At 31.6% G+C, this 27,334-nt stretch overlaps 1 protein-coding gene across 3 annotated transcripts; it reads right to left on the minus strand.

The window, feature by feature from the left end:
• Positions 1-206: 206 nt before the first annotated feature.
• Positions 207-27,176, minus strand: LOC116844375 (aldehyde dehydrogenase, dimeric NADP-preferring). 3 transcript variants are annotated; one of them, XM_032815814.1, is made up of 14 exons: positions 27,111-27,176; positions 26,124-26,319; positions 24,184-24,298; positions 10,038-10,075; positions 9,687-9,830; positions 9,501-9,596; positions 9,145-9,366; positions 8,909-9,072; positions 8,412-8,642; positions 8,071-8,268; positions 6,253-6,368; positions 4,304-4,439; positions 3,904-4,057; positions 207-578 (listed from the first exon to the last, which is right to left on the minus strand). In XM_032815814.1, exons 2-14 carry the CDS (start codon positions 26,133-26,135, stop codon positions 552-554), a joined length of 1,653 nt encoding a protein of 550 aa, XP_032671705.1. In that variant the 5' UTR covers positions 26,136-26,319; positions 27,111-27,176; the 3' UTR covers positions 207-551. The 3 variants fall into 3 exon arrangements, with proteins under 3 accessions (XP_032671705.1, XP_032671707.1, XP_032671708.1); XM_032815816.1 differs by lacking the exons at positions 24,184-24,298; positions 26,124-26,319; positions 27,111-27,176 and adding an exon at positions 21,900-22,176; XM_032815817.1 differs by lacking the exons at positions 24,184-24,298; positions 26,124-26,319; positions 27,111-27,176 and adding an exon at positions 14,722-14,949.
• Between the last annotated feature and the right edge of the window lie 158 nt (positions 27,177-27,334).

Below are 27,334 nucleotides of genomic sequence, written 5' to 3' on the forward strand. Positions count from 1 at the left end.
AGAGAGAGAGAGAGAGAGAGAGAGAGAGAGAGAGAGAGAGAGAGAGAGAGAGAGAGCTAATTGAAATTTAAATCTTTTTGAGGTTGAAAAGTTTAATTTTCAAAAAAGTTTTTAGAAACAGCTGAACATATTTTAATATAACATAATGATAAATTATATTAAACATAATGATAAATGAAAGAAAAAATATACACAAACAAAATATATACATACGTACAAATTAAAGATTTAATCTGTTATCTAATATTTTATACAATATATATTCAGAGCTAACTTTTAGATACTGCAATCAAAAATTCCTGCCTATAGGCGAGGAGATAACCCCTTTGATATTTTTCCCAATAAATCCAATATATTTATGTAATATATTATAATAATAGATTTGTATAATATATCTATTTGTGTAATAAATGCACTTACTATAAATACAATGTGTAGAAAGTTAAATATAGTACAAAAATATTCATGCTTTGTTGTACATAATATTTGAGATAAATGTATTTTGCACATGCCTTTCGTTAATAAAATGCCGAGTCATATAAGCCAAGTAGTTACTCCTCTCCCGGGTAGTTATATTCCTGCAACAATACTCACGTTTGTTCTCTCGCCCTCTTTATCGTACATGATGACTGACGATTGATGGGCATGCTTTGCGCTATCAAACGACTCAAACACGCGCGCAAAGTGATACTTTTACGCGAAGTGTAGTTTTGTATCACGAATTATCGCGACGTAATAAATTGTGTCACTCAATACAACTATCAAAAAGTGGCTGATGAAAAGGAGGCAAAATATGCAAAAATAAGAATTATCGTTTAAAAAGTTATTAAGAACATATAATAATAATGTACATCTGTGCAAATATACATACATATATGCATGTTATCTTAGATATGCCAACCAGCGCGGGCAGATTCTGAACAGAGTCTGCTATAAAGTATATAAGTCTGCTATATAAATCTTGATGACACGGAAAGACTACAAATCTCACACAGAATCTGTTCTATCTGACGATATCAAATTGTTGCCAGAAATCTAACAGTTTGTTAAGATGCTATACTAACAGATTGGTAGCAGCAAACAAGGAGAACCTATAATAGTCTAGATTGACTGCAGAAATCGAGTAGATTCTGTCGCCAGAACATGGACTTAATTTAAAACTTAATACAGACACAGATAACTGTTGGTTTTGTTGTGAGATCGAACTTGCTGCCAATCTGCCAGCATACTGCTAACATTTTATTTATTGGAATGCGATAGTTCTTTGCGCGTGCGTTCAAAATAAATGATCAAAAATTGGATGAGCAAATATTATGAATATTAGTGTGAATGTATGAGTCTTGAAAGATATTTTAGTAGACAAGAATATATTCAAAGATATTCTAAAATCCCTATCAAGTATGATGTCCTATCTTTTTTTTAGGCTTTTTAATCTTGAAGCATATTCTAAGATCTTTAAGAAGCTTGAGATATTTTGTTTTTTTAGACTTCAGAATCTTTTATTTTAGCAAAACAAATAAATATTAAACGTTTAAATGCTGTACAGGATCATAATATAAATACACGATTAAAAGTGTCACAAATGCCAAGGCGGTACGACTATCGTTAATGTATTCGTAAAATAAATTAAGCTATGCTACTATAGGTGTTTACGATAATTCGAGTTCGACTTAGTACGAGTTAGTTTTATTAAGGCCAAAAGATATGATAAGGGTACAAGCATCTAATATCTTCATTATTCATAACAACTCAATGATGTCCGATAAATCGAATAGAATAGAGTTAGGGGAGCGTAGCGAATAGTATAAGAATTAATAATATCAATATATATTTTCGTAAAATATGTAACAATAATATTACAAAACAATGAGTTACTACATCATAGAAAAATTAGGAGCACTGAACTAAATTATGAAAAGTATCATGTATTTGTGAAATATCCAAAAATAGAAACCTATTATTAACTAAGATATTCTGTTTAGATTGTGTTGCCAATTTTCTAACATATGTTAGAAGATTTTTCTATAATGCTTCTATTAACTCCTAATTTTTCTATAATGTAAAAACTCATTGTTTTGTAATATTATTGTTACATATTTTACGAAACTATACTTACTTGATATTGTTAACCCGGAAGTGGGCGCGTATCGATCATTTCCCCGTACTTTTTCGTTTTCTACTTATATCATCTAATCCATTGACATTATCGTATTTTTGCTTTTACGTAAATTTTCTTTGATGTTTTCTCGTATAGCATAGAAGTAGACGGCGTAGACGCGCTTATTTCTATGTAAAATTTGATACGTTTTTAGCAGTCGGTCTAAAAGACCATAGCGCGCCTACTAACGTTAGTCTTTTATTTTTGCCGCGTCAGCGTCGCTCGATGTGTCGGCGAACGTCTATTGTCTTTCCGACATCGTAGTTGGACGAACGGTTCTTTCTTTTTTTGTTGAATCAATAAAATTTTCAACAGCACGCGTAATTAGAGTATATATTCTTTATTCAATAGCGATATTATTAAAATTAATACTTGAATTATTGAAACAATACATAATGTGATAATTTTAATATCGTCATTAAATCAAGAAGATTTATTCTCTATTTCTAAATTTATCAAATAAATTTTTAAGTTTATTAAATCAATGTTTAAGTTAATCAAAGTAAAACGAGAGAAGTAAGAAATTTTTATTTTACTTTATTAAACTAAAAGAACTTTTTACTAATGTAGTTAAAAATATTATGATTTTATTTTTAATATATTCACATATGTATAATAATAAGTTTAATATGTTTCCTAAACATATTAGATATAGAAATGGTAAAGAGAAAAAAAGATGAGAAAAAGAAAAAATAGTGATATAATAAAATTATTTCCTTTAATTATTATTATGTTTCTTTTAATAATTGGATTGGTAATTTATTAATTATTACTTAATTATTACACATATATGTGCTTAAATATATTTCGGTCGAAATGACTCATACACTCCCGGGTTAATTCTTATACATATACTATTCGCTACACTACCCTCAGAGCCAACGCACAAGCACATCCGTAACATGTTACGTTATGTTAAGTACTGACAATGCAATGGCCATACTCGTACGAAAAATTAAACTTAAGTCAACGTATAAAGAAATCCGTAAACTTGTAAACATGTTACGGATGTTTTGTGCGGAGGTTTTAAGGTCAGTATTCATAGTCGAATCTTATTTTAAGATCGTCTTAAGTAATGTCTTAAGATGCGAATACGGCTCTGTAATTGGTTCATGACATCTTAAGACAGTACTGAAGATATCTTAAATATAAGATCGGATTATGAATACCGGTCTAACTCTACTCTACTCTACTCGATTTATCGGACAGCATTGAATTGTCATGAATAATGAAGATACTAGATAGCTGCTTGTGCTCCTATCATATCTTTCGGCCCTAGTAAAACTAACTCGTACTAAGTCAAACTCGAATTATCGTAAACACTCTATACTACAATATTGCTGTCAAACGTTAAATAATAATTGCATAATAATATTAAATCATAGAATCGTGAAAGACAAAAAGTGCAATAACACTTGTTAGAAGTTTTCTCGCACAAAAAAAAGGAGCACTATAGCGCTCGATGGTATTTTATATATAGAACAAAGAAAAATTCCTTGGCACTTACGTGATTAAATATTTAAATTTATGTTCCTTGAACATTTAGTTATTCGAAGGATGTTTCATTTTTCGTTTTTCCCGCACTCACGTTATTATATATCACATATGTTATATTCCATTCATAATTATGCAGCATATACGAACTGTTTTATTAGTTCAATTTACATAAAGCATAACTTGTTTCTAATGTGATATATCTAAATCGACATATAAATCATATAAAATTAAATAACTCGTTTTTGTACCTTTGATAAAGCTTTGTATCCGATCGTAGCGAGCACTCCAAAACCGAACATGAGTAAATAAGGCAAATACTTCAGACCCGGTATACCTGCTCTTTGTTCAAGTAACTGTCGCAGTATATTCAGTTTGGTATCAGAATATGGTGGGTAACGACACCTGTGTGAAAAACAACATGCTTATTTAGTTGTTAGCAAACTAAAATATTATTTTATATATATAAATATATATATATATATATATATATATATATATATATATATATATGTATATATATCATATTGTGTATGTAAAAAAAATTATAATATATATATATATTTTTTTTTATATAACATAGAGATAGATGTGTATGTGTGTGTGTGTGTGTGAGAGAGAGAGCATTTATATAAGAAAAAGTTCACTAACGTAGCCAAATTTTCTGCCAATTTGTTAAACGTTCTGAACAAACAGCCCTTGTTGTGCGTGAACGTATCGAACGAATATTTTCCATGATAGGCACCCATACCAGAGTTTCCTATACCTCCAAAAGGCAAGGTTTCAACTGTGGAACAAATAACACAATAATATAATTTTTTAAACATATGATAATGAATATGATAATATATATTATTCAACATTTATATGTATATATACATATATGTATGTATGTATATGTGTGTGTGTGTGTGTATATAACTTAGATGTAATTAAATATTATATTTGCAATAGACATGTTCAATGGAATAGACATGGATAATCAAATTAATACTACAGTAATAATACAATGTTAGAATTATCGCAACAGAACTAGACTATAAAATAGCTGTATAAAAATATTAGTACATCCACAACCATATATATAGTATAGTCTAATTTATTACACATTACAACTCTCAATACATAATATTGAAGCATTGTTAATAAAAAGCAAAATTACATTAATCTTACAAAGGCACTATGTAACTATAAAATATATAATACCTGTCATTTGCATTAATGTGTCATTAAGTACAAAATTGCCGCTAGATATAACATCAATGAACAGTGATATATCCTTTTTGTCCTGGCTAAACATATATAGTGCTAATGGCCTTTCTCTACATGTATCAAAGAAGTAACGTAAAAACGTCAGTGTTGTCTCTTTGGAATAAACCATATTATACATAGTAACAAAAAATGTATCTGCTACATCATGTTGTAGTATCGTCAAGTCAAGTCTAATATTGCAATTTTATAATTACTTCTACAATTTGGAATATTGCGTTTCTATTACATAGATATGTTACTGTTTTCTGTTGATGAGTATGCTACATTCAATGATCTACTCTCATTGTCAAATAATCGATAGGATGGTAATTTTCTGATCAGATATTCATTATTATTATAGAAATTATAGCATTATGATGATTTTCGAGATATCAGCTTAATATTTATCAAATAAATATTAAATGTATTAGATTACACAGTTCTATTGTAAAGTCTTTTGTTTATAAGTTATGTACAAAGCTGGTATGTGATGCAATTGCTTATAAAGAAAAAAAAATATATATATCTTTCAGAATCTATCTAAGAAGCATTAAGTTGCAACATTTTATAATATTAAATTAACTATTTTTTAGTAACAACACTCAAATTACCATAAAAAACTGTGAAAGAAGAACAAATGTGATATATAGTTATTTAAGATGGAAAGAAACAAAAATAAAGAAAAGCATAGGGAAAACATAAAAGAAAAATAAAAAGAAACAGGATTTTTCTCTCTCCCTACACCCTCATTAGCCCAATAAAATAAAAAAAAAGAATTCTTTTGCGTATCCATGCACATGACTACAAGCATCATTTCCTAAACAAGCTTACATATATATCACAAACATTCCATATATTACATACATTTTTCATAAATATATTAAAAAATATTAAAAGTATCCATTGAACCTGTATCAAACTTCATATTAAAAATCGAAGATTTTCAAAGCGAATTAGCGACTGAGATTCAATAAGATAATCTCAATCTCAATTTATCTCATTCTGATTAGTCAACTCCTAATCTCAAATTTATAATTCTCGGATTCTAATATATCTGGCGTGCGTTCGAAAACTCTATTCAGGTGTACTCGCTGCATTGAAGTGAGAAAGATACAGGAGTGAGATAAAGAGAGAGGAGAAGCACCCGGATGGGGTTTTCGAACGCGCCTATAGTTTGATACAAACTTTATGAAAATTTCTAGAAATTGAATAATGTTACTGTGAATATTAGTTATAGAGATACAAGAAGAAAGATTGTAAGATAAATTCAATCAAGTCCATAGATTATTAGTACATTAAGTAACAATAAAATTGTAGCGAGATCTATCGTCACTTTGATCTAGACTCACCAGCAAAATGCATTAATGTGTCGTTAACGCATACCGCTCCACTACGAGTCTGGTCAACGAAGAGATCTCGCATTCCTTTGTTGTTCGAAAATATGTATAGTACAAGTGGATGTTCACTAGGTACGAAATATTCATTAATTTGATGATATTCCTTCATATAATAAAGTCAAATTATACATATAAGAGATACAAATGTAAGATGAGAGAAAGAATATAACTGAAAACATTTTTCTAAACATAATATTTACGTGAATATTAACGACGTAAAATTCTTATTGGCTGAAATAATATATAGGATATTCCTGAATTAGCATTTATTAACTATCATAATACTTTATTCCTTATTAAAAATCAAGCCAAACTACTTTTTTTCTGTGATATTTAATAAAGTAGAGATTATTAAATAAAATCTAGTCAATTAACGCCTTTAACATGGTTGTACACTATGTGAGCCATCCGATAGTATGTGCTCTACCGTTACGTTGCTGCGCATTTTACTAAGCAAAAAGAAAGCGTACGCTTCACGAACTTGGTTCGTGTAAAAAAAGCTTTTGTAAAAAAATATTTGAATCAATTTTATGAAAGAATCATTAATTCGTTAAGTATCTTAGAAAAAAATAATTTAGAACTTCCTGACTTGATTTTTAAGGCTCTTGACCCTTCGTATAGTCTATCTCTTTTTAATGAGATCAGAAAATGCTAAAAATTTTTGCGAAATACGTTGAAATAAAAAGATATATTTATAAAATGATACTTGCAATCGATTAAATAAATCTGTGAAATATCCCGTGCATTCCTCTTTTGCTTTAATAATTAATAGTTTGTGGTAAATTAACATAACGTACACTTCATCTTCTTAACCTATTTCTTCGCATTCAGATAAATTTACAATAAATTATTGTAATTTGTAAGAACAAAAGGGGAGTGTACAAAATATCTTATACATTTGTTTAATTGATTGCAAAGTGTTATTTTATGGATATATTTTTATTTCAACATATTTTACAAGAATTTTTAGCATGCATTTTGTCGCTTCTAATGTCTTTAAAAAAGAAATAGACAATGCGAGGGGCCAGGAGCCTTAAAGCTTTTCTATTTCGCCGCAGAAAGTCTGAATTGACGGTGACACCTAGCAGTGTCGAGAACACGAAGTAACCGTGTCAGTGTAACTGATTGGCTGACAATAGGCCAGACTCACGCTAGACCTCGCTTGACACCTCGGAAAATTACTTACATTTTATTGGGTTATTTTTCAGTTTCTTCGTGAAGTGTGTATATTATCGTTATCCTCACAGCCGTAAAATGTACAGCAAACTCAGTGATACTGGTGATACAGTGTGAAAATCGAGAAATTAAATGTATTCATACAGGCTGGTATTTCAGCTGTCAAACCACCGTGACAGTCGAAAAATGTAGCATTATTTCAGGAATTATTTTACGATGCTGGCTGATATATCAGACAGATATCGAAGTTAACTGTACTTTTTACAGATTTCAGGATTAAGAAAATATTTGGTTCTTTAGGAAAAAGTAAAAAATAAAGCAATAAAACGCAAGGAATTTTCGGTATGTCATTTCTCGCACCTGACGTCATCAAACCAATATGGTCCCAGAAATAGCAAAGCCTTAATAAGAAATATCGCAACATAATTAATAAGTACTAATTAAGAAATAGGTTGTACAAGAGATGAATATGGATGCCTGAATAATTGATTAAAAACCAGACTTTAAGGCACGCAATATCTATAATAAATTTATACAATCCGCGATATTAGAGCTTCGATTGTAAGGTAAATCATATATTGTATTCAAACTTACCGATTATTGATGAATTCAATTGCTTCGTACGCGTTATTAACATTTATTATTGGCAATATCGGGCCAAAAATCTCATGTTGCATAACAGGATCCGTCGGTTTGACATCAACGAGTATCGTGGGCTCGATAAACCTCTCTGTAGCATTTGCATTACCGCCTACAACGACCTTACCGTTGTTTAATAAATCGATAAGCCGTCTGAAAGTAGAAAAAAATTGTTACGTTGAATTTTTGTTAAATATAACTGAAACGATTTCAAGTGTTTACGAATGTCATCTGAGAAAAACTGAGAAGAACACATAATCGAATCAATTGTATTGTTGATGTGTCACAAAACTCACTGGTAATGTTTGTCCGTGATTACGCGTACGAGATCGGGACTTTCTCGCGGATTTTCACCATACCATTCCGTCAGGACTTTTTTAGCTGTTTCGATGAATTTGTTCTGCACTTCGGGTGTGCACAGTATGTAATCGGGAGCGATGCAAGTCTGACCGCTGTTCATGCATTTGCCCCACAAAATGCGTTTCGTCGCTATCTCAATGTCCGCCGTCATGTCTATGTATACAGGACTGCAAATCGTTAATATTCAGTACAACTTTATTCAAATTGAGACATTTTGGTTCGGGAATATAAACGAGTTGAGCTTTGTCCATAAAAGTTAACACACTTTTTTTTCGATAATTTTCATCAAATAAAACGTCTTTTGAGAATTTCTAAAAAAAAATTTTCTTCCATTATACGTTAACTGCATTTCAAAGCACAAGGAAAAATATGCCAATCTTTGGATTCGCGATTGTACGTCGCTTTTATTGACTTTGCTGCATCATTTTCTTACCTTTTGCCACCCAGCTCCAATGTAACAGGCGTGAGATATTTATTGGCAGCCTCCCGCACGATTCTTCCGACCGCCGTAGATCCGGTGTAAAAGATGTAATCAAAACGTTGTTTGAGAATCTCTGTCGTTTCGGAGATTCCTCCAGCTACCACATGGTAACACTCCTATTTGTAAGAAGCACAATCAATTAAATGATTATCCTTTCCTAAATGAAACAAATAAACGGCTATACATACCGTGTCCAGATATTTTGGAATGGTCTCACACAAGTATTTCGATGTAGCCGGCGCCACTTCGGATGGCTTCAGGATCGCGCAGTTTCCAGCTGCAATTGCACCTATCAGAGGATTCAATGCCAGTTGAAGAGGGTAATTCCATGCGCCGATGATCAGCACAACTCCATAAGGTTCCTTCCGAATTTCCACCGAGTCAAAAACGAACGCTAATCCTTTAGATGGCTGCAACAGATCGCGTTTCAAGTATTTTGTATTTTATACTGCGCATTCAGCTCAATTGAAAAAAAATGAAGGCAAAATGAAATAATTAAACTACGCATGATATTGAAACTATGTTAACTAACCATCATACTCACTTTTTCCGTTGCCGCCCATTCTTTAATATGCATGAGCGTGTATTTAATATCTTGTAGTACGAAGTTTATTTCCGCAATAAACGACTCGAACTTAGACTAGAAAATCAGTCGAGATATGTTAATAAAAGTAGTACCGAGATTATATAAAATGTGCAATCCTTTTTTCTTAAAATTACGTAAACATACTTTACGTAAGTCCGTCTCTAACGCTGCTACGATATGCGCCATAGTCTCCTTTAACATACGCGAGATTTGCTTTAGTTGTTTTATTCTCCATTCTATCGGTCTGGTTTTGCCACTGTTGTATACATCCCGTGTTTGTTGGACCAACTGCAATAATAGATAACATTATTATCAACTCATGCTAATTCTTATTTTATTCTTATCTGATTCAAACGCTCGAGAAGCCGCGAGAGTATTGATTTTGCTTCGTCCAAACAGTAATGTAACAGTTCGAATGAAAAATTTATCGGTGACCAGAAGCGGTCGAGTGCAAGAACGACTAGTAAAATTGTACATAATAAGTATGTTACTTACGTCACTGTAGTTCGTAATATGCTTGCCGTTAGTATGCGCTACAACAAAGAAATATTTTAAATTCTTAACTTAGTTCACGTACAACGGAGACAGGTCAGTTAAAATTAAACTTTATTTAAATAACGGGTGAATTTATGTAAATTAAATGTACATATCGATAAGAGACACACGAGCGTTTTTTTGTTAAAGCAAGAGGTGAAGGTGCATCCTATATAAATATAACTGAATTTTATGAAAACAGCGATCGTACTGATAAATTTAAGCTTGTTTACGGGCTGCTTTGTACAACTGCTATATGCGGTATTAGTATAGCGTTTTCGTTTGATACAAATTTGAATCGTTCTCAGAGATATTAATAACATTATAAGCACTGTTTACGAGACATACAAGATATCTAACGTCACAAAAAAGAATTCAGAAAATACGTATATTTTTTATACTCTTAGTACTCTAGTGAGAAAATATAATTCAGAAATCGGTTCTAAGTTTTTTAAGCTTGTATCAATAGTTGCCATTTGAAACTAGATTCATGTGAAATATTCAGATTTTTATTCAGAGTTAGACCCAAGTTTTTCACTTGAATTATGATATATGTGACATTTATATCTGTAGTCGCAACTCCGCTGAAAAACTCTTATCTAACTCTGAATTCAAATCTGTATCTCACTTGAGATAATTTTAAAATAACAACTATCAATATACCTAAAAGATCTAAGAGACCTAAGAGACACATTAAAGATATCCTACTTGAACGTAGCCTAATTTAGATATTTGCCTTTGTTTTAATTTCACATCGTCAAGCGAAAGCAAAACGAAACTAATAAAGACAAATTCTTAATTACGCCGACTCTTCAAATGAATATGATACGTTACTTTAATCTTAAACCCAATGTCCATGACGATTTGAAGTGTTTTTCTTCCGAGGAGTCATATATGTCGCTAAGTTTGTTTTGTAGCGAGAAATTGGACTTTCAGATAACAGATGTTATTTTCCAAAGGTGTTACTAAGATCTCAATAACGATTCGTCATAGACCAAATATGAGCTGACGTCAGTCATATAATTACACTATATTCGACAATTCGTTAAGAATACTACAAAGTGTACGACACAAAAAGCCGTGAATATAAGAATAAACTGACTTGTTAACTTTAGCAGAACAGAGGCTTTAGATACAAAGTTTGCTAAGAGAACAAAAAGAAAAGATTAAACGTAGAAACGGGAAATGAAATAATTAAATTCACGGATTTCATTAGCATTGAAATCATTTAACGACGCCTTCTATATTGTATTAATTAAGTTTAATTATAATTTCATAATAATTCATCAGAAATTATAATTAAATAAGTTTAATTATAATTTCTCATCTGATTTATCATTCATCTAACTTCGTCTTTTACTTTGGTAAAAGTTAGATCGATCTTGTAAAATTGTCAACATGTTCAAAACTATTGCAAATGGAAATAGGCCTTCGGTCCAAAAAATTGAATCGTTATTGCAACGATAATTTTTTAAATGCGCACATGCGCGACGCATCCTAATTAACTCCACATTATACGTTGTACTCGAGTCGATTTTTAATGATTTTTTTACAACTGTTAATTAAGATGCTCATCGCGTATAAAATTACGATACTGAATATCAAGTTATCACACGTACACATGTGCATTTGATAACATATCGTGAGTAAAACCAAAGTAATATGAACTTTGTTACTTGCTGCCTTCTCTTAATCTACTTTTGACATAAATATTTAACAAAAAAAAGATAATGAACAAGAAACAAAAAGAAGAGCACATATTATAGATTAAATCTTAGTGAAAATGTGACTTGGAAATCAATTATTAACTTTTGAACTAGTTATTTAATTATTAACAAGTTATTAACTTCTTCGGGAGGAAATAGATGCAGAAAAATATGTTGCGTTCAGTGCAGAAAACTGCTTTGCAACTATTGTAAAATTTGTGAATCTGACCAGCTCTTAGATACAGCCAAGATTAAGAGCATACACTAATCAGATTCGCGAATTTAATAGTTGCAAGGCAGCTTTCTCTGCTGAGCCATTCAAAGCGAAGCATTCAAAGCGATGGAAAAAACACGATTAAATCGGTTTATGCAATAAACGGAATGACCTCACACGAACGTGTTCCACCTGATATAAACAGCGTAATATAAAGATACATACATTGTCAGTGTAACTTTCAGTCAAGGTGAAGATCTAAACGTTAACTGGAGTCTAGTCGTAAATGTTATGTAATCGACTTTTTTACTCATATATAGACTGAAACTGAGGTGATCTAACGATCCAACGAGAAATCTAATGTACTAACACGCGAGAGAGTTTCGATTCTTCCAATTCCACTTGACCAAAAACCATCTAACAATATGAGAAAATATTTTAATGATAATTTGCCTGACATCAGAAAGAATAATCTCGATATTGATAGGCACATGTCGTCGCCACCATATTTTTTACATCTTAAAATAAAAATATCAATTTCCGAACATGTACCTAAATCTAGACATTCTTATTATTTTGGTTTTTAAATACTAATATTTGATTTTTAAATACTAATATTTAAATTTTTGATATAGAATATATTTACATATTCAATACTTGTGTGGGTGTGTGTGTGTGTGTATATATATTTTGTGTTGAAAGTTTAAATATTTTTATCTAAAGAAAAGAATGTCCAGGACTAGGTACATGTCAAGACATTAGTACTTTTGCCTAAAGTTATGATCACTTAACAATCTTTTGTGGTTGCAGCTTGTTTTTTCAGCGAAATGCTTGACAATTACAAATAAACATAGTTTAGCCCACGAACACGAAGAGCCAATAAATTGACAGAAATTGCGGTTTCTTAAAACGCTTCCGAGCGTTTAAAAGGCGCTATATTATAAATTCTATAACTGTTAAGTCAGCATCTGATTAAATATTGGAAATCAAGAATTGCGGATTGAACTTTGGGATTATACCAATCGAAACAAAGTGAGCAAAGATCGAAATTAGTCGATTTGTCAAACTTTGATCTGTATTTGTATTTGCTATGAGTGAGCGTAATAAAAAAAATACGACAGTTTAAGTAAATTAAAAGAAATTTAATATTTGATCACGAAACTTTTTTACAAGTATACCAAGAGATTAATTATTTAACATTTTAATAATATCAAATGTTAATAAGAAACCGTGCCAATATAGTTTTTAATAAAAAAACAAATTGTTAGTAACCGTTGTTGGCTTAATGATAAAATGCAAGGAGTACCAAAATCTGTTCATTATGAATTTAATAGTTAATTGCATCACCAATATGATTTTTACATAGACTCTTTTCAACAATGACTGTTATATTATTCTAATTTTTTTCACTTTGTCATTGCTTATACTATTGTCTGCTTTAGCAAACCATCTTTAGATGGTTCAGAGTAGGACTATAGCATACAAACATTTTTTGATGTTATTTTTATATTTCTTATATCTACCATCAATCTGTTTTTCTATTAAACATTATTTTCATACAAAATTTAATATTATCATTTGATCTCAAACTCTTATCTCAATCCAAAAGTGGTATAAATCCAATTTGTAAAAACAGCAAGTAAATTGTTAGTCTTGTTTTTTTCCAAAGTGGATAATTTGGAAAAACAAAATTGACATTTGCTTACTGGGTTTATAAATTAATAAAGATAAAAGGTAATAAAAAAAAGATAAAGATAAACAGAAAGGCAGAAAAACTAACACATTAAGTTATCTTATTCTAGAGCTTCCCACAAGAAACTCATACTGCACTCTCAATAATATATTTTAACCTTCTACTGCCCAAATTAATTTTTCATATTTAAAAAATGTTTCATGTACATAGGATGTTTAAAACTAAAGTACTTCACACATATAAGATAAAATTTTACTTTTCTAACTTTTTATTTTCCCAAAATAGGCCTCTGAGGTCACATTGAGCAGTTACTAAAATAAAAAGGCAGTTATATTGTGACTTTTATGTGTCATATGTATCATATGAGTCAAGATATGAAGAATATTTATATTGGAGATAAATAATGATGAAACTGGAGTGACTTTAAAATTACAGTGACCTGTAGAGGATTAAAGTTGTTATATCTATCTATTAACTACAGCATAAGCATATTATTTTTTAAACAAGCGACTTTGTTTATGCTTTCTCATGAAAAATAATAACTCATGACGATAAGAAGTTAAGAAAACATCACGAGAAAAGAATTGTCATTATTCTTATATCATCCTGTTTTTGTGCTGTTTCTACCATCAATTAAATTTTAATCTGAATTTAAAGACCAATTTTTTCAATCTCTTGGTAAGCTAATTAATAGTTAAATCACGTGCGTCTTTGTCTAACTTAAAATATCTGTCAAAAATAGACATAATTTAACTGTTAGTTAGCTTATATACCAAGAGATTAGAAAAATATGCTCTTAATTTAAATCTTAAACGAGAGTACTAAGTAACGCTCATACACTTGACATTTCCGAGACAACGGAAGCTAAAGAAATATAGTTTACAATACAGCCGCGAGTGGAGCACGTTCAATGATATATGGTCGTAAATCTGGTCGATTCCTGTTTATTTCTGCAGCCTTGTGCGTAATGCGAGGCCACGGCAATTACGCATGCAACACAAAACAGTAAAAATTGCAAAGACAACACCTTACCCATAGCGATGCAACCTAATGGCTCTTCCGGTTGTCACTCTACGATTATCAGATTCGACAAAGGAACGATAGGTCGAGTATTTGGCACTTCGGTCACCGTACAATCATCGGCAAGCGTACACGCGATACGACACACTACGCGCCAAGTCCGAGAGCATAATGAAAGGAGCAAAGAGCACAGTACATGATTATGTTCGCTCTTATCTTTACCGAGAAGTGGAGAGAGAGAAACAGGAAGTAGGGGGGATGATTTTGCGAGATACGCCATGCATTACCAACATATGCGCAGATACTTCACACATTGGAAGGTCCTTTTTAGCTGTACTGTTGAACTGGTGCAAGAAATTAAAGTGAGACAAGTATATTTTTTCTCATTTTAACTTATTGCACTAGTTCAGTGGTGCAGCTGAAAAGAACAATGATCTGTTCTTTTCAGCTGTACTACTAAACTGGTGCAATAAGTTAAAGTGAGACAAATATATATTTCCTCACTTTAACTTATTGCACCAGTTCAGCAGTGCAGCTGAAAAGAACAGACTACTGATCACAGGCTATTTCGATATGAACATGTACGGTTCGTGTTATCAATAAAAAAGTGGTGCGCCCTAAAAATGATCGGTATTCATATGGCGAATTCGATTGAAAGCACTAATGAGCACCAGTGCACATTAAAGTTAACTCATAGTTTATTCTTATATTTCAGCTATGTTTATAGAGTTTTATTTTATGTGCGCACTGGTGCTTTCAATTGAATTCGCCAATAGTCTGATTTAAGGACCGTATGGTCTATTCACAATGAGCGCGTTCAGCGAAAAAAGCGCTCAGCGAGCAATCAGCGATTATTGGTTCTTACTGTTAGATCCCTAAATCTAGACCAATTACATTGACGAATTGCTCAACTGTTGTGCAACTCTTGAGTTCGCTGAACGCACCCAATGGGAACGAACGCAATGGGAATAAAGGCCCATTTACAATGAGATTGACAGTGGGCAGTAAAGCGGAGTCTACAATAGAAGTCGTAAAGTCGTAAGTCGTAGAAATTGACCAATCGTGATCGAGTATGAGAAGAATAATCGACCACGAATAGTCAATTTCTACGACTCTATGATTTCTATCGTAGACCTCGCTTAATGCCTACTGCGCGACAAGAAGCAACACGGTAGCCAATCAACGTGCTGTTCTTCCATAAGAGCTAGAAGTTTATTGGCTACCGTGTCGCTTCTTGTCACATGGCAGTCATTTACACGTTTTGTGCGCAGGAGCCATAACGCGTTACGAATGTCTTGTGCGAAGAACCTTAGACCGGTTCTATTATACGTCGTTTGTCGAAACGCAGTCGATGATCCAATGAGGAGAACTTATTTACTGAGAATAATGCCCGTATTCATAGTCAGGTCTTATATCCCACACAGCACAGAAGTTTCAAAAAGTTTTCAGAAAGATTTCAGGAAGATCTCAGAAGGGTTCAATGTTTCTGAAACCTTTCTGAAAGTTCCTTGAAACTTCTGTGCTGTGTGGGATGTGAGGCCTCTTCAAGTTCATCTTCAGATCTGTAGCCAATAAAATGATCCGTAGAGCATCTGAATATGAACTTAAAAAGGCCTTAAATATAAGATCTGACTATAAATTCGGGCACATGAATTAGGAATTGAATTCGATTGAAATTTAACTAATCAGAGCAAAGTTTATTAAATTTGAGTTGGTTTTTTTATTTTAATTGATTAAATTTCGACTCAATCCAATTTTTATATCTGTAGTCCGGTATGGGTTTTAACAGAAAAAATAATTATTACTTTTTAAATGTAAAGTTACCGCTGAATGAAAACTATTAGCAGAACTATTTGATTTTTTATGCAATTATCAGCGCGCGAGTTTGCCTGAAACAGGTCTTTACGCTGAAAAATCGTGGCATTTTTTAAAAAATTCCTGTTGAACCGGTCGACGATTCTGAAAATGATCTCATGATCTGTCCATACTAAAAGTTAACGAAAAAGGAAATGTGAAGTTGAACCAACCGAGTTTACATGTGTAGAAGTGCTACTATTCAAATTATATGCATTTTAATAAATCAGTTAGACAAGCAGTAACATGTGTTAGTCATAATGAATTCCTTGGAAGGTCGAATACCCAAGATAGATATCTTTTTATTTAAAAAAATTGAAAGTCCACTTTATCAAATTTTTCTTCTTAAAATGTATCAAATTTTTCTTCTTAAGCATCGAATAAATTCATTAGTCATAGATTGAAAATGATCGAAAACACTGGACTTTTGTTTTCAACTATTATTAATCTATTTGTTTATTTAAAATCTATAGCCTACGCCCTTATAGAAATATCATACTAAGAATCATTGATAATTACTTATTATCCAGTATTTTTAATACTGAAAATAAGTAATTATCAATGATTCTTAGTATGATATTTCTATAAGGGCGTCCTTTAGGGCTATCGCACACAAATTGACAACTGCATATGCATAGCATAAGACCGTATGTACCAATGAGCATCGAGTATTAAGTCGCCATATTGGTGTTCGATGCTTAATATTCGATGCTCATTGGTCCATACGATCTTATGCTATGCATATGAAGTTATGTCAATTTGTGTGCGATAGCCCTTATGCGTCACCTTATGTCATCCCATACTGCAGGAATGTTCCAAATACACATCATAGGGATATCTTGAAGATATCACATATCCCAAATATATCTTTAGGATGTCCCTATGATATATATGGACACTTCTGCTGTGTGGGATCGATCTATCAATGGCTACGTTCAGAAAACATAGCTGATCAGTGAGCGGTCAGTAATTATTGGTCCTTACTGTTAGATCCCTAACTTTAGACCAATTACGTTGAGTAATTACTCAACTGTTGTGCAACAGTTGTGTCTTCTGAACGCACCCAATGGCCGCGTTCAGTAGAACAAGTGATCAGTAAGCGCTCAGTGAGCTCTTGCATCTGATTGGAGTATAGTTGGAGATCTAAAAGAATATGCCAAATCATATACAAGAGCTCCCTGAGCGCTTACTGATCACTTGTTCTGCTGAACGCGGCCAATGACTCATCCAGATGAATTTACAACTGCATAATGCATACATATAGAAAAATTGATTAATCACGTGACAAACTTAAAAGTAATCGTAATATAAGTTCATTGCACTTATTTACATCGATCGTTTGATTTTCCAAACGGTAACTTTCTATTAAATTAATCTTAATCTCAGTGATGCAGGTAAATGACAGCGTAATAAGCTGAAACGATATGCATCAAGAAGACATGTCATATCCCACACAGCGGAAATGTCTCGAATACATCACAGGGATATTATAAAGATATCTCAATATCTGTAGGGGAGGAAGATATCCCTGTGATATATTCGGGACATTTCTGCTGTGTGGGATTAATTTCATGCATCGTCGTTTTTATATACACCATTGAGATAAAAATCACTTAATATAAATTAATTGATACGTATATTAAAAACAATTGTTGTAAATAAACTTATGCACTTAGATGCACGATTAGTTGAAAAGGTTGCCAGGCGCCACTAATAATATAATGAATATAAATATTCCCAGCAAACATCAAATAATAATTGTTAGTTATAATTTCTCACTCAACAATGTAAATGCAATATAATGCTCATACAGCACCAGATATCTGAAATACATCCCAGAGACGTTCCAGAGACAATGTGATATCTCTGGGATGTCTCTAGGATGTATTTCGGATATTTGTGCTATATGGGTGGTATGTTATGTAACAATTATATTATTGAATGGGAAATTATAACTAACGTTAGTATACTCCCAGCAAATACAACGTTACACACAGCGAATATAACGTACATGTTAATTTTCTACTCAATAATATAACTGTTATGTAACATACGTATTATATAAAATATATTCGATTCTTATAATCTGTATATATCGGTAAGTAAACCAACTAGACAGTAGCACCATCTGGAATTTTCTGTCATTACGTGGATACGGCAGTACATAGAAAAGTGAGATAGAGTTAATAGCAACAATTTAAATGGTACAGAATTGGCGTTCTTGAATAGAACGTTGTTGTTGCTTGAAAACCGCCACAACTAGTCTAAACCGCCATCTGTCGGTCGCCGTAGCGGTAATGTCGCCGTACGGGAAATTCGCTTACGCGTTCTGGATGAAAGTGAAGGGTGGCGTCAGGTGAGATCTCTAGACGACGACTGTTATCAAATTAAACGTCGTACATTTCCTTCTGTAGAGGATTTCAAGTAACGCGCACTTTCTCCCGGACGTGGAAGTAAATTTCTTTCGTGAATTCGCAGTGAATCTTTCCGCGCACGATATTCCATTTCGTGCCGTTACCTCGTCCAACTTCTAATGCGATTTACGACATTCTATGTGTATTTGGTAAATATCGGAATATCACGTATTCCTTTCTTCTATATTTTTGCTATTGCTTGTGCTTCTATGCTTTTGATATTGTTAAGTATCTTGTTATATATTATAGTTATAAGTATATTGTTATTGTTTATATTGTTCCACCTTCTATTGATAACAATCATCCTCCACGCTGTGTTGAATTTTTTATGTCTATTCGCGATAACGACTTGATACCAGTAAGTTACATTTGTATTTAAGCTACAAATAATATTTCGCTATTCGATTATTCTTTTGAAATTAAAAATCTGAAGAATTTCATTAACATTCTTGTTGAGATTATTTCTTATTGCGGACACGAGCTATAATTGCGTAGTTGACGTAATGTCAGCTGAGACCTAACGTCAGCTATAAATTATGTTTTTTCAATGCAAAAAATAAAACTCACTAATGAGCGACTATCTCGTTCTGCGCGTTTTTCTCGTTTCTTTATAACGTACGAAAGAATAAAGTCACCGCGAGGTTATTGTTCGCCAGCGCATATGTTAAACAGTTTCGTGTTAATTTCTTTAATTTATATTTATCGACTTAGCAACTATAAAACGACCTTATCGGCGGATGGACGGGTCAAATTCGGAAAAGCCCAAGGTCACGTTTCCGGTGTCGAAAAGGTTAAAACAAAAAAGTTAAAACGATGAATGTGCGAATGAGTATAAAAGAAAATGAGCGTTAACTCTGTTTTAATCGTCGTATCGCGCGTTCACGAATGTCCTATGTAATAGTTTGGTCTTTGGAGGTTACTTTCGCGCTCATCTTAATCGCGATCTATGGTCAGCTGTTCCCGAAAAATAATCAATTCAATATTTTATGATGTTTAATATCGTAACTCCAATATATCTTATGTATTTTTAAATGTAGAACTTGAGTACTTTGAAGAAAATTACCTCTTTCATACACTTTTTTTATAATGTTTTCACGTATACAGCATTGCTACGATAGTGAACATATATAAGTTCGATAAATAAAAAAATAATTTGCCGGTTTATTTATTTTGTAGACCAAATTGTTTGGTAATATTGTAGAATTTTAATATTAATAATAGATTCTTTGTGTGTATGATGCGTATTATCTTTAATCTTACATAAAGTAAGTTTAAGCAGACTAAAGTAATATCACAATCAAATGTCATGTTTTAAACTTATTGCACTTAAACAGGATTGTAAAGAAACCGGTATGAGAGTGAGTTTTTCCAATGATCGGTTTCTACGCAGAATGTACAAAATACGCGAGTTTTAACAAAATTAATGAAGATATTTCTACTGATATTTCTGTATTTACTGTTTGTATTTATTATTCTACTAAATTTTTACAAAAATCGTTCATGTATATCCGTAATAATTAATTTTCCCTTTATGAATAATATATATCCGGGAAAATATTCATATATGGATTTTGTTCATATATGGCTATATATGATTATATATCATTATATATATCCATATTGAAAAGAATGCTATTGTAAAAATAATTGAAATAAATACTAATGTTTATGGTAGGCCATGATGCTGACGTTTAATTCAGTTAAATTATATTTTCCTTTTTATTCAACAATTTATTTTACGTATGAACATATATAATTTGATATGGTAAGATATGGTAATATGTAAGGTCACATATATGGATAAAATTTATACACAATTATATATATATTTCCATATGATCATATATAAACTTTTTTCCGGATACACATATCTTGAAAGGTATATACGTTTTGAAAAATTGTTCGTCATTTCTAAGCGCGCACATATACGGCAAAAACAAAGAAAGGTTTTTTATTACTGATCACTTTCCTCATTAGAGTTTCATATTCCAAGTTTATGCAATTCGTTTGTAAAACACATTTAATTTTCCAATGTATTCCATTATTTGTTATTTAATATTTAATTTTTCGTAACTCTAACCACAAGTAGGCTTCCTGCGTGACATTAAACTTCTGCGTGACTTGGTTCTGGTATTAGAACAGGTATTCCAGAGATAGACGTGAGGGTATTATTAAAACTTTCTTTAGAATTTATTAAAAGGTTAGTTATATCTAATGTGTAATTAATTACATATAAGATTTAATGTTTATATAATTAATTACACATTATATGATTGGTCTTTAAATATTGATATTTAAATATGTAACTAATATACACAGAATGTTCTACTTTTGTCGCATTATTTTGTACACAGAGAGAATATAGCTTTTTTATATATAAAATCTTTTCAACTTTACTACGTTTTTTATCAGTACGCAGTAAACTGAGAGAGTAGAATTTATTTCGCTAAAGAACATAGTAAACTTTTTAATAATAAATTAGTTCTTAAAATATAAATAGCTCATATGAAACGGTGAAATGATAAATTAAGAGAATGCCGATATACGTTCCTAAGTTATAAAATTCTATAGTAATTTTTATTTTATAATTCTCTCTGTGTAATAGCAGATTCTTTGATATGAAATATTGAACAATTTAATTTTTCCTTAGCAAAAATCTTGAAGAAGATAATAATTTCTTGCAGTTTAAATTGTAGGTACCTCGATATTTTAACTAAGAAAAATTAATAAGCCAGTTTAATGAATAATTAATAAGCCAGTTTAATGAATAATTTTATTAATGAAAGATAATGTCATAGAACTTAGATATTCTGTTTAATATTCCTGGATCGAAAATCTTTCGTGCTATGATTATGTTCGATAAAGTAATAAAGGTGAAATAACTGTAAAATTAATCGAGCAATCTCTTAAACAAAGACATACCGTCGTTATGATCGTTCTGCGTTGGCTGCATATGCACTTTCACACAATCTTCTTTGGACGTGTTCACAGAATCGTTCCACATATCGTGGAAAAATAAAATTGCAAAGTTTTATTGTTACTAATGCACGAATCGAAGGATAATTATCCGATAATTATCCGATAATCGATGATAAGAACAAAATAGGATATTCATTCAATACGATCAAGTGTTTATCGCCGATTTGCTGTTGCATCCGGCTCGATAAGCCGGCCGTGTTGTTCCGAGCTTCTAGGATTCAGGACTGTGTCGTCAATAAGCAGATTAAGCGAACCAAATGCGAAAGGCGCGCTGTCCATGGCGATGGCAATGATGATGGCGGGGATAGCTCGGAATTTAAAACAGTGTCTCTCAAATTCTTTATCTTATACTTGATTAACTGAGAAAAATAAATAGTATAATTATCACCTCCATTTAGTGTAATATCTTAACGACGTCGTGTAATCGTCCAGTTTCGAATTTGACTAATATATGTATAATGTTTACGTAATATATGTAATACATAATGTATGTTAGTTTAGAATTATACTTTGGGTATTTATACGAAGAAAAAGAATCAGTCGAATTAAAATGTCAATAATACACCTAAATGCGTCTTGGTTGAAAGAAAATAAGAATGTCTGATTCTTAAGAACTAAATTTGAGTCATGAGAAATTCTGTTGCCTTCAAACCAACGTGTTTAGTTTTCTCATTGTCATGTTGATTCAACCAATCTTCTTTCTCTGTCTCTTCTGTTCGGACTTAGTAAGTTTTCGCGTCTCGTATCAGTATCTTTCGAAGTATCTTTCAATGTTCAGATCTCACTTTCAAGCTAGCTAATTCTCGAGTTTCGACGTAGTATCTTTCAATATTTAGATCTTACCTTCAGACTGTTTCAGATTTTATAATTTTGTCGGGCTGGTCACATCGTTTATCACATCGCAGATCACTCTTTGTGAATTAGAATTTTTAAGAATTTTTCATAGTTTAAATATGTTTCAACTTTTATATCATAAAGAACTTGACAACTACGTCATTCAAACGTATTTGTAGTTTCAATGTGCACGTGACGATGATTCTAGTTCTGCCTCAGGCATTTTCAAGTCGAAAATATATTTATGCAGTGTACGTCATGTTACACGTTGCTGTTTTAAAACATGACTTTTGTTTCTTTATTAGGTCTTATGTCCTCTTTAACTGAACTAGTGCTGCACTAGAATTTCGTTTTTTTTTTTATCTTCAATGCTAGGTCATACGTATGTTTCATTCTAACGACAAAAATTGCTACACAGTTCAGCTGGAAAGAAACTTGACCTTGATTATACATGATTATGATATAATTGAAACCGGATACGCGTGCAACTCGGAAACGTTCAAACTGTGTTTGAAAGGCATTGATTAAATTAAAGACTTTGTATGTATTACAGCGTATAGAACATATGACAGTCGTGACTAGCAAATAACTACAAAATTGCTCATTATTTATAAGCAATTGCGTGACAGATTTATGTGTTTACGATTGCTATTTTCCGAGAATAATATAATTTAGTTGCTACTAAACAATGTTATTGATGTAGTTTTTTTGGAATAGATGTTTTTCCGCGTGGCGGCGCACAGTGGGGTCAAATAAAATTTTATATTTCAAAAAAGACTACAACTTCAAAATTTGAACTAATTTCGATGTTTTTTTTTTCTTAATGCTAGTCAAATTTAAAACAACTTTAGGAACAACTTTTGGAATTAGATTTCTATCTTGTTTTTTCTTCTTCTATGTCAGACATAAAGAATTTAGATTTATAAATGTTTTTTTATGAAACAGTAGATAACTTATTTCATATCTCACCTAATTTAACATCAGATGTTGAAATTACATCTTCAAATTCTAATTATAGGCTTGAAAAATATCATACAAACTCTGACAGTTTCACTAAATCTCTAGTTTCACTAAATCTTTCTTTAACTTAACAAACATGATTGAAATAGTGTACCTAATTTTAGTAAATAATAATTAATGAGTTAAATAAGACTACATAAATAGAAGATCCGTACGTCGAGCTTTTGGTTTTGCTTTAATAAAAATTTAATCGGTAACTGCATTGTGTGCAGTAGATATGAGACAGTTCTTGAACTTCGACGTTCATAGAGTGTGATCAAACGATTACGTATTTTTTTCATATTGTTGATCAAAGTTTTTATCTTTCTTAGGATTTAAATAAAATTAGTTTTAAATAAAATTAGTTATATAGTAACTCGAACAGGCTACTTACACGATTCAGAAGTAGTCGATTCTTCAATGTCAATGAGGCAAACGTCGTTGTCGTTTGTCTTCTCTGCCTTTAGAGTATTAGTATCATCTATTGGAATGTTTATCATCACTTCTTCCTAAAAATGGAAATGACATACACATTTAGGACGCTTTTGAAACGACGTAATCGAGAAAGATTTCTCTCGAAGCAAGAAAATGTGAAGTAAAGTCTTTCTTTCATATGTGGTTTTAAAAATATTACAAATAACATAACGGTTCATGTAAGATCGCGTGTCTTTCGTCGAGTTATCACATTTATACTACCAAGTACTCGACGTGTGCGTACATTTGTATGTTTTACTATTAGTAACTTGCTATTTGGAAAGTAGGAAATCGAGATATCTTCCTGAGTCTCTTTCTCTCTCTTCTCTTTTCACTCCCACCTTCCCCTCTCTTCCACATTCTCGCACGCTATTCTACTTTCTCGCCGAGAGCGCAAGTTACGTGATCGTTCATAATATATACTCCACATTGATAATATAACGTTTTCACATATTAGTTAGCGAGATTATAAAAAAATTTTGCTTTATATATATTATTTTATATATTATTTTACATTATTTCGCGACTGTAAAATATACTAAAAGAAAAAAATACGTAAGAAACAAAAATTATTTATTTTCTGAGTACTAATAACATATTGACTCAAATGTAATTATTTTTGTTTAACTACAGTTTAAAAGAAATATATATATAGTTTTTCACTTAAAAAAATTGTTTTTGGTTGGTGGAAAATATCGAATTGTAATATATTGATATAAGTAATAAGTAAATACGTTATTTTATATATAGTAGCTACTGAATAAATAGTTTTAATTGTTTAGATTTTTTTTCAGTAGAAGCTTCTTTGATATATTTCGACTCTTCGGGATTTAAATCTAAAATCTATCGGGATAAAATCTATCGGATATTCAAAGAGAATACAAAAGGTCATGTGATATATATATATATATATATATATATATATATATATATATATATATGATTTGAAAGTGGCTGAAATGTCCTCTTTTTGCATCAGTTACGTATTAATTTTCTGATTATCGTCTATCGTAATCTTGATTACTGGAGACCGACTATTTAAATCATTATCTCTTATCCGTTGGCGGAAAATTATCACCGCTGTAACATTGCCACTTCTTATATTTCTTACGTCAACAGATTACTGAGACAGGTGTCATGTTTATGATAAAGTTTAGCATTGATCTTCGAGAAGTCACCGTCATCGCGAAAAGAATTCACTAGACGAATCTATGCAAGAATGTCAACCGACTGCAAGTTTTTCTAAAGAGGCACGAAAAAAATTGCAAGCAGTAAGACTCAGGTAGAAAAGTAAGTCGATCAATCACAGTCAAGGATTTCAACACGATGGTCTTACGTTCTCGTTGATTCTTTTCATAATGCGACCATTGAATGCGAATTGGCCAATTCGCTTACATTTTAAATTGCACTGCTTATCTTTTCTTTGTGTCAGTCTTATTGTTGTTATTTAACACGTTCAATGGCAGAATCACATACGTGTAATATATTGATTTCAACAACCGCGTGAATTCAACGTGACTTACATGCGACAACAGCAATTTTTTATTCTATGTCTGCATAAACAAATTAACGTGTTCGTTAGTAGATCGTAGATGTGTGACAGTAAAATATTTTTCTCTATATTTATATTATTAAAATAAGCGTGTCTTACAGAGAATTGAGTAAAAAAAAAGAAATCAAATATGAGATAGTGGGGAACGTTTCCCTAATAAATTGGTCCTCTCCTCTTTGGTAACAAATAAATATGTTAAGTCTGTTTTACACCATTATTTTAAAAAATGCAGTAGTAGGCACGATCTCAAATGAAATGGCGGTAACAAATGTGTTAAGAAAAATAAGTATACCACGATTGGTACTTACCGTGCTAGCCATAGTTCCTGAATCACTTCACCTGATAGTTCACGATGCATGCGTCTATCACGTTATGTCACTATTTCTGAACTGTAACTATTGTGCAGACTCACTATTTTCCGATAATCCCGATTGTCGTGTATCCTCGTTGCAAACCCATTCACTATTTCCAATACTCAGACGTTGACAACAGCAATTATTCTAGCTAAACACACTTATTACGTCGGTTATGTGTGTTATAAAGTTTTTTCTTTTTTTTGCAGACTTTTTTATGATGCGAGATATTCAAACTAACGATATCAGATATCACACGATCAAAAGAAGGCCGCTGAGAATTCACGGCAAACAGAAATTACATAATATTAATAACATTACGTTGCAATTTAAATATATAAACTCAAATAATTTCAAATTTCTCTTTACGACTGTGCTCGATTATATAATAACAAAGATACATATAGATAACGCAAACAAGAACGTATAGAACACGTGCAAAAAATAAAATTTGGTTGGATTAACTAAATGTCTAGTGAAATATGAAACTAAAATTTAGTTGAAGTTATCAATATTCTCTGTTCCAGTTAACAAGATTCTAGTCCATTAAACATTTCTGGTTAACCAGATTTCGACACTGTCATGTATCTTCCTTCTGATTAACCAGAAATTGTTAACTTGAGTAGAACTGTAGTAACTTCAACTGGCTTGTTTATATTTCGCCAGATATTTGGTTAATCTAAACAAATTTTTTTCTGTGTGCTTATAAAGAAAATGTGAGAAAAAATTTATATACACACACATATATATATGTGTAAATTTTTTTTTACATTTATATATATATATATATATATATATATATATATATATATATATATAAAGATTAATTAATAGCCTTCTAAGTTAACAGCTTAACATATATTAAAATAACACGTGTCATGAAAGGCAATTGAATTAAATACCGAAATTCGATGGCATAGTACATTCAATCTTAATACTTACAAGTATGCATGAACGTGTCTATTGATCGACTGTCTTTAGAGACTTGAGCTGAAGTCTAGGATAAATGCGTCATTAATAATTAATACTGACCTCACATGATCTCTGCCGAGTAAATTCTTATGCAAGCATTTTTTGTTTGTGTAAGTAATTTCAGCTGCGCGATTTACAAGAAACGCGCTAGGAAATCGAGAATGAAGAGAATGATCTTAAATTCTCTATCCTTA

The sequence above is a fragment of the Odontomachus brunneus genome, unplaced genomic scaffold (genome assembly GCF_010583005.1).
Source record: "Odontomachus brunneus isolate Ranch 3 - 2012 unplaced genomic scaffold, Obru_v1 Obru_scaffold_041, whole genome shotgun sequence".
In the NCBI taxonomy this organism is placed as follows: domain Eukaryota; kingdom Metazoa; phylum Arthropoda; class Insecta; order Hymenoptera; family Formicidae; genus Odontomachus; species Odontomachus brunneus.

Excerpts from the sequence above, each read along its gene's own strand:
- LOC116844375 (XM_032815814.1), bottom strand. Across the intron at positions 10,076-24,183 it reads ATCGACTACTTCTGAATCGT|CGCATACTAACGGCAAGCAT; the intron begins GTAAGTAGCCTG and ends TCTTTGTTGTAG. Across the intron at positions 9,073-9,144 it reads TTCCAAAATATCTGGACACG|GAGTGTTACCATGTGGTAGC; the intron begins GTATGTATAGCC and ends TCTTACAAATAG.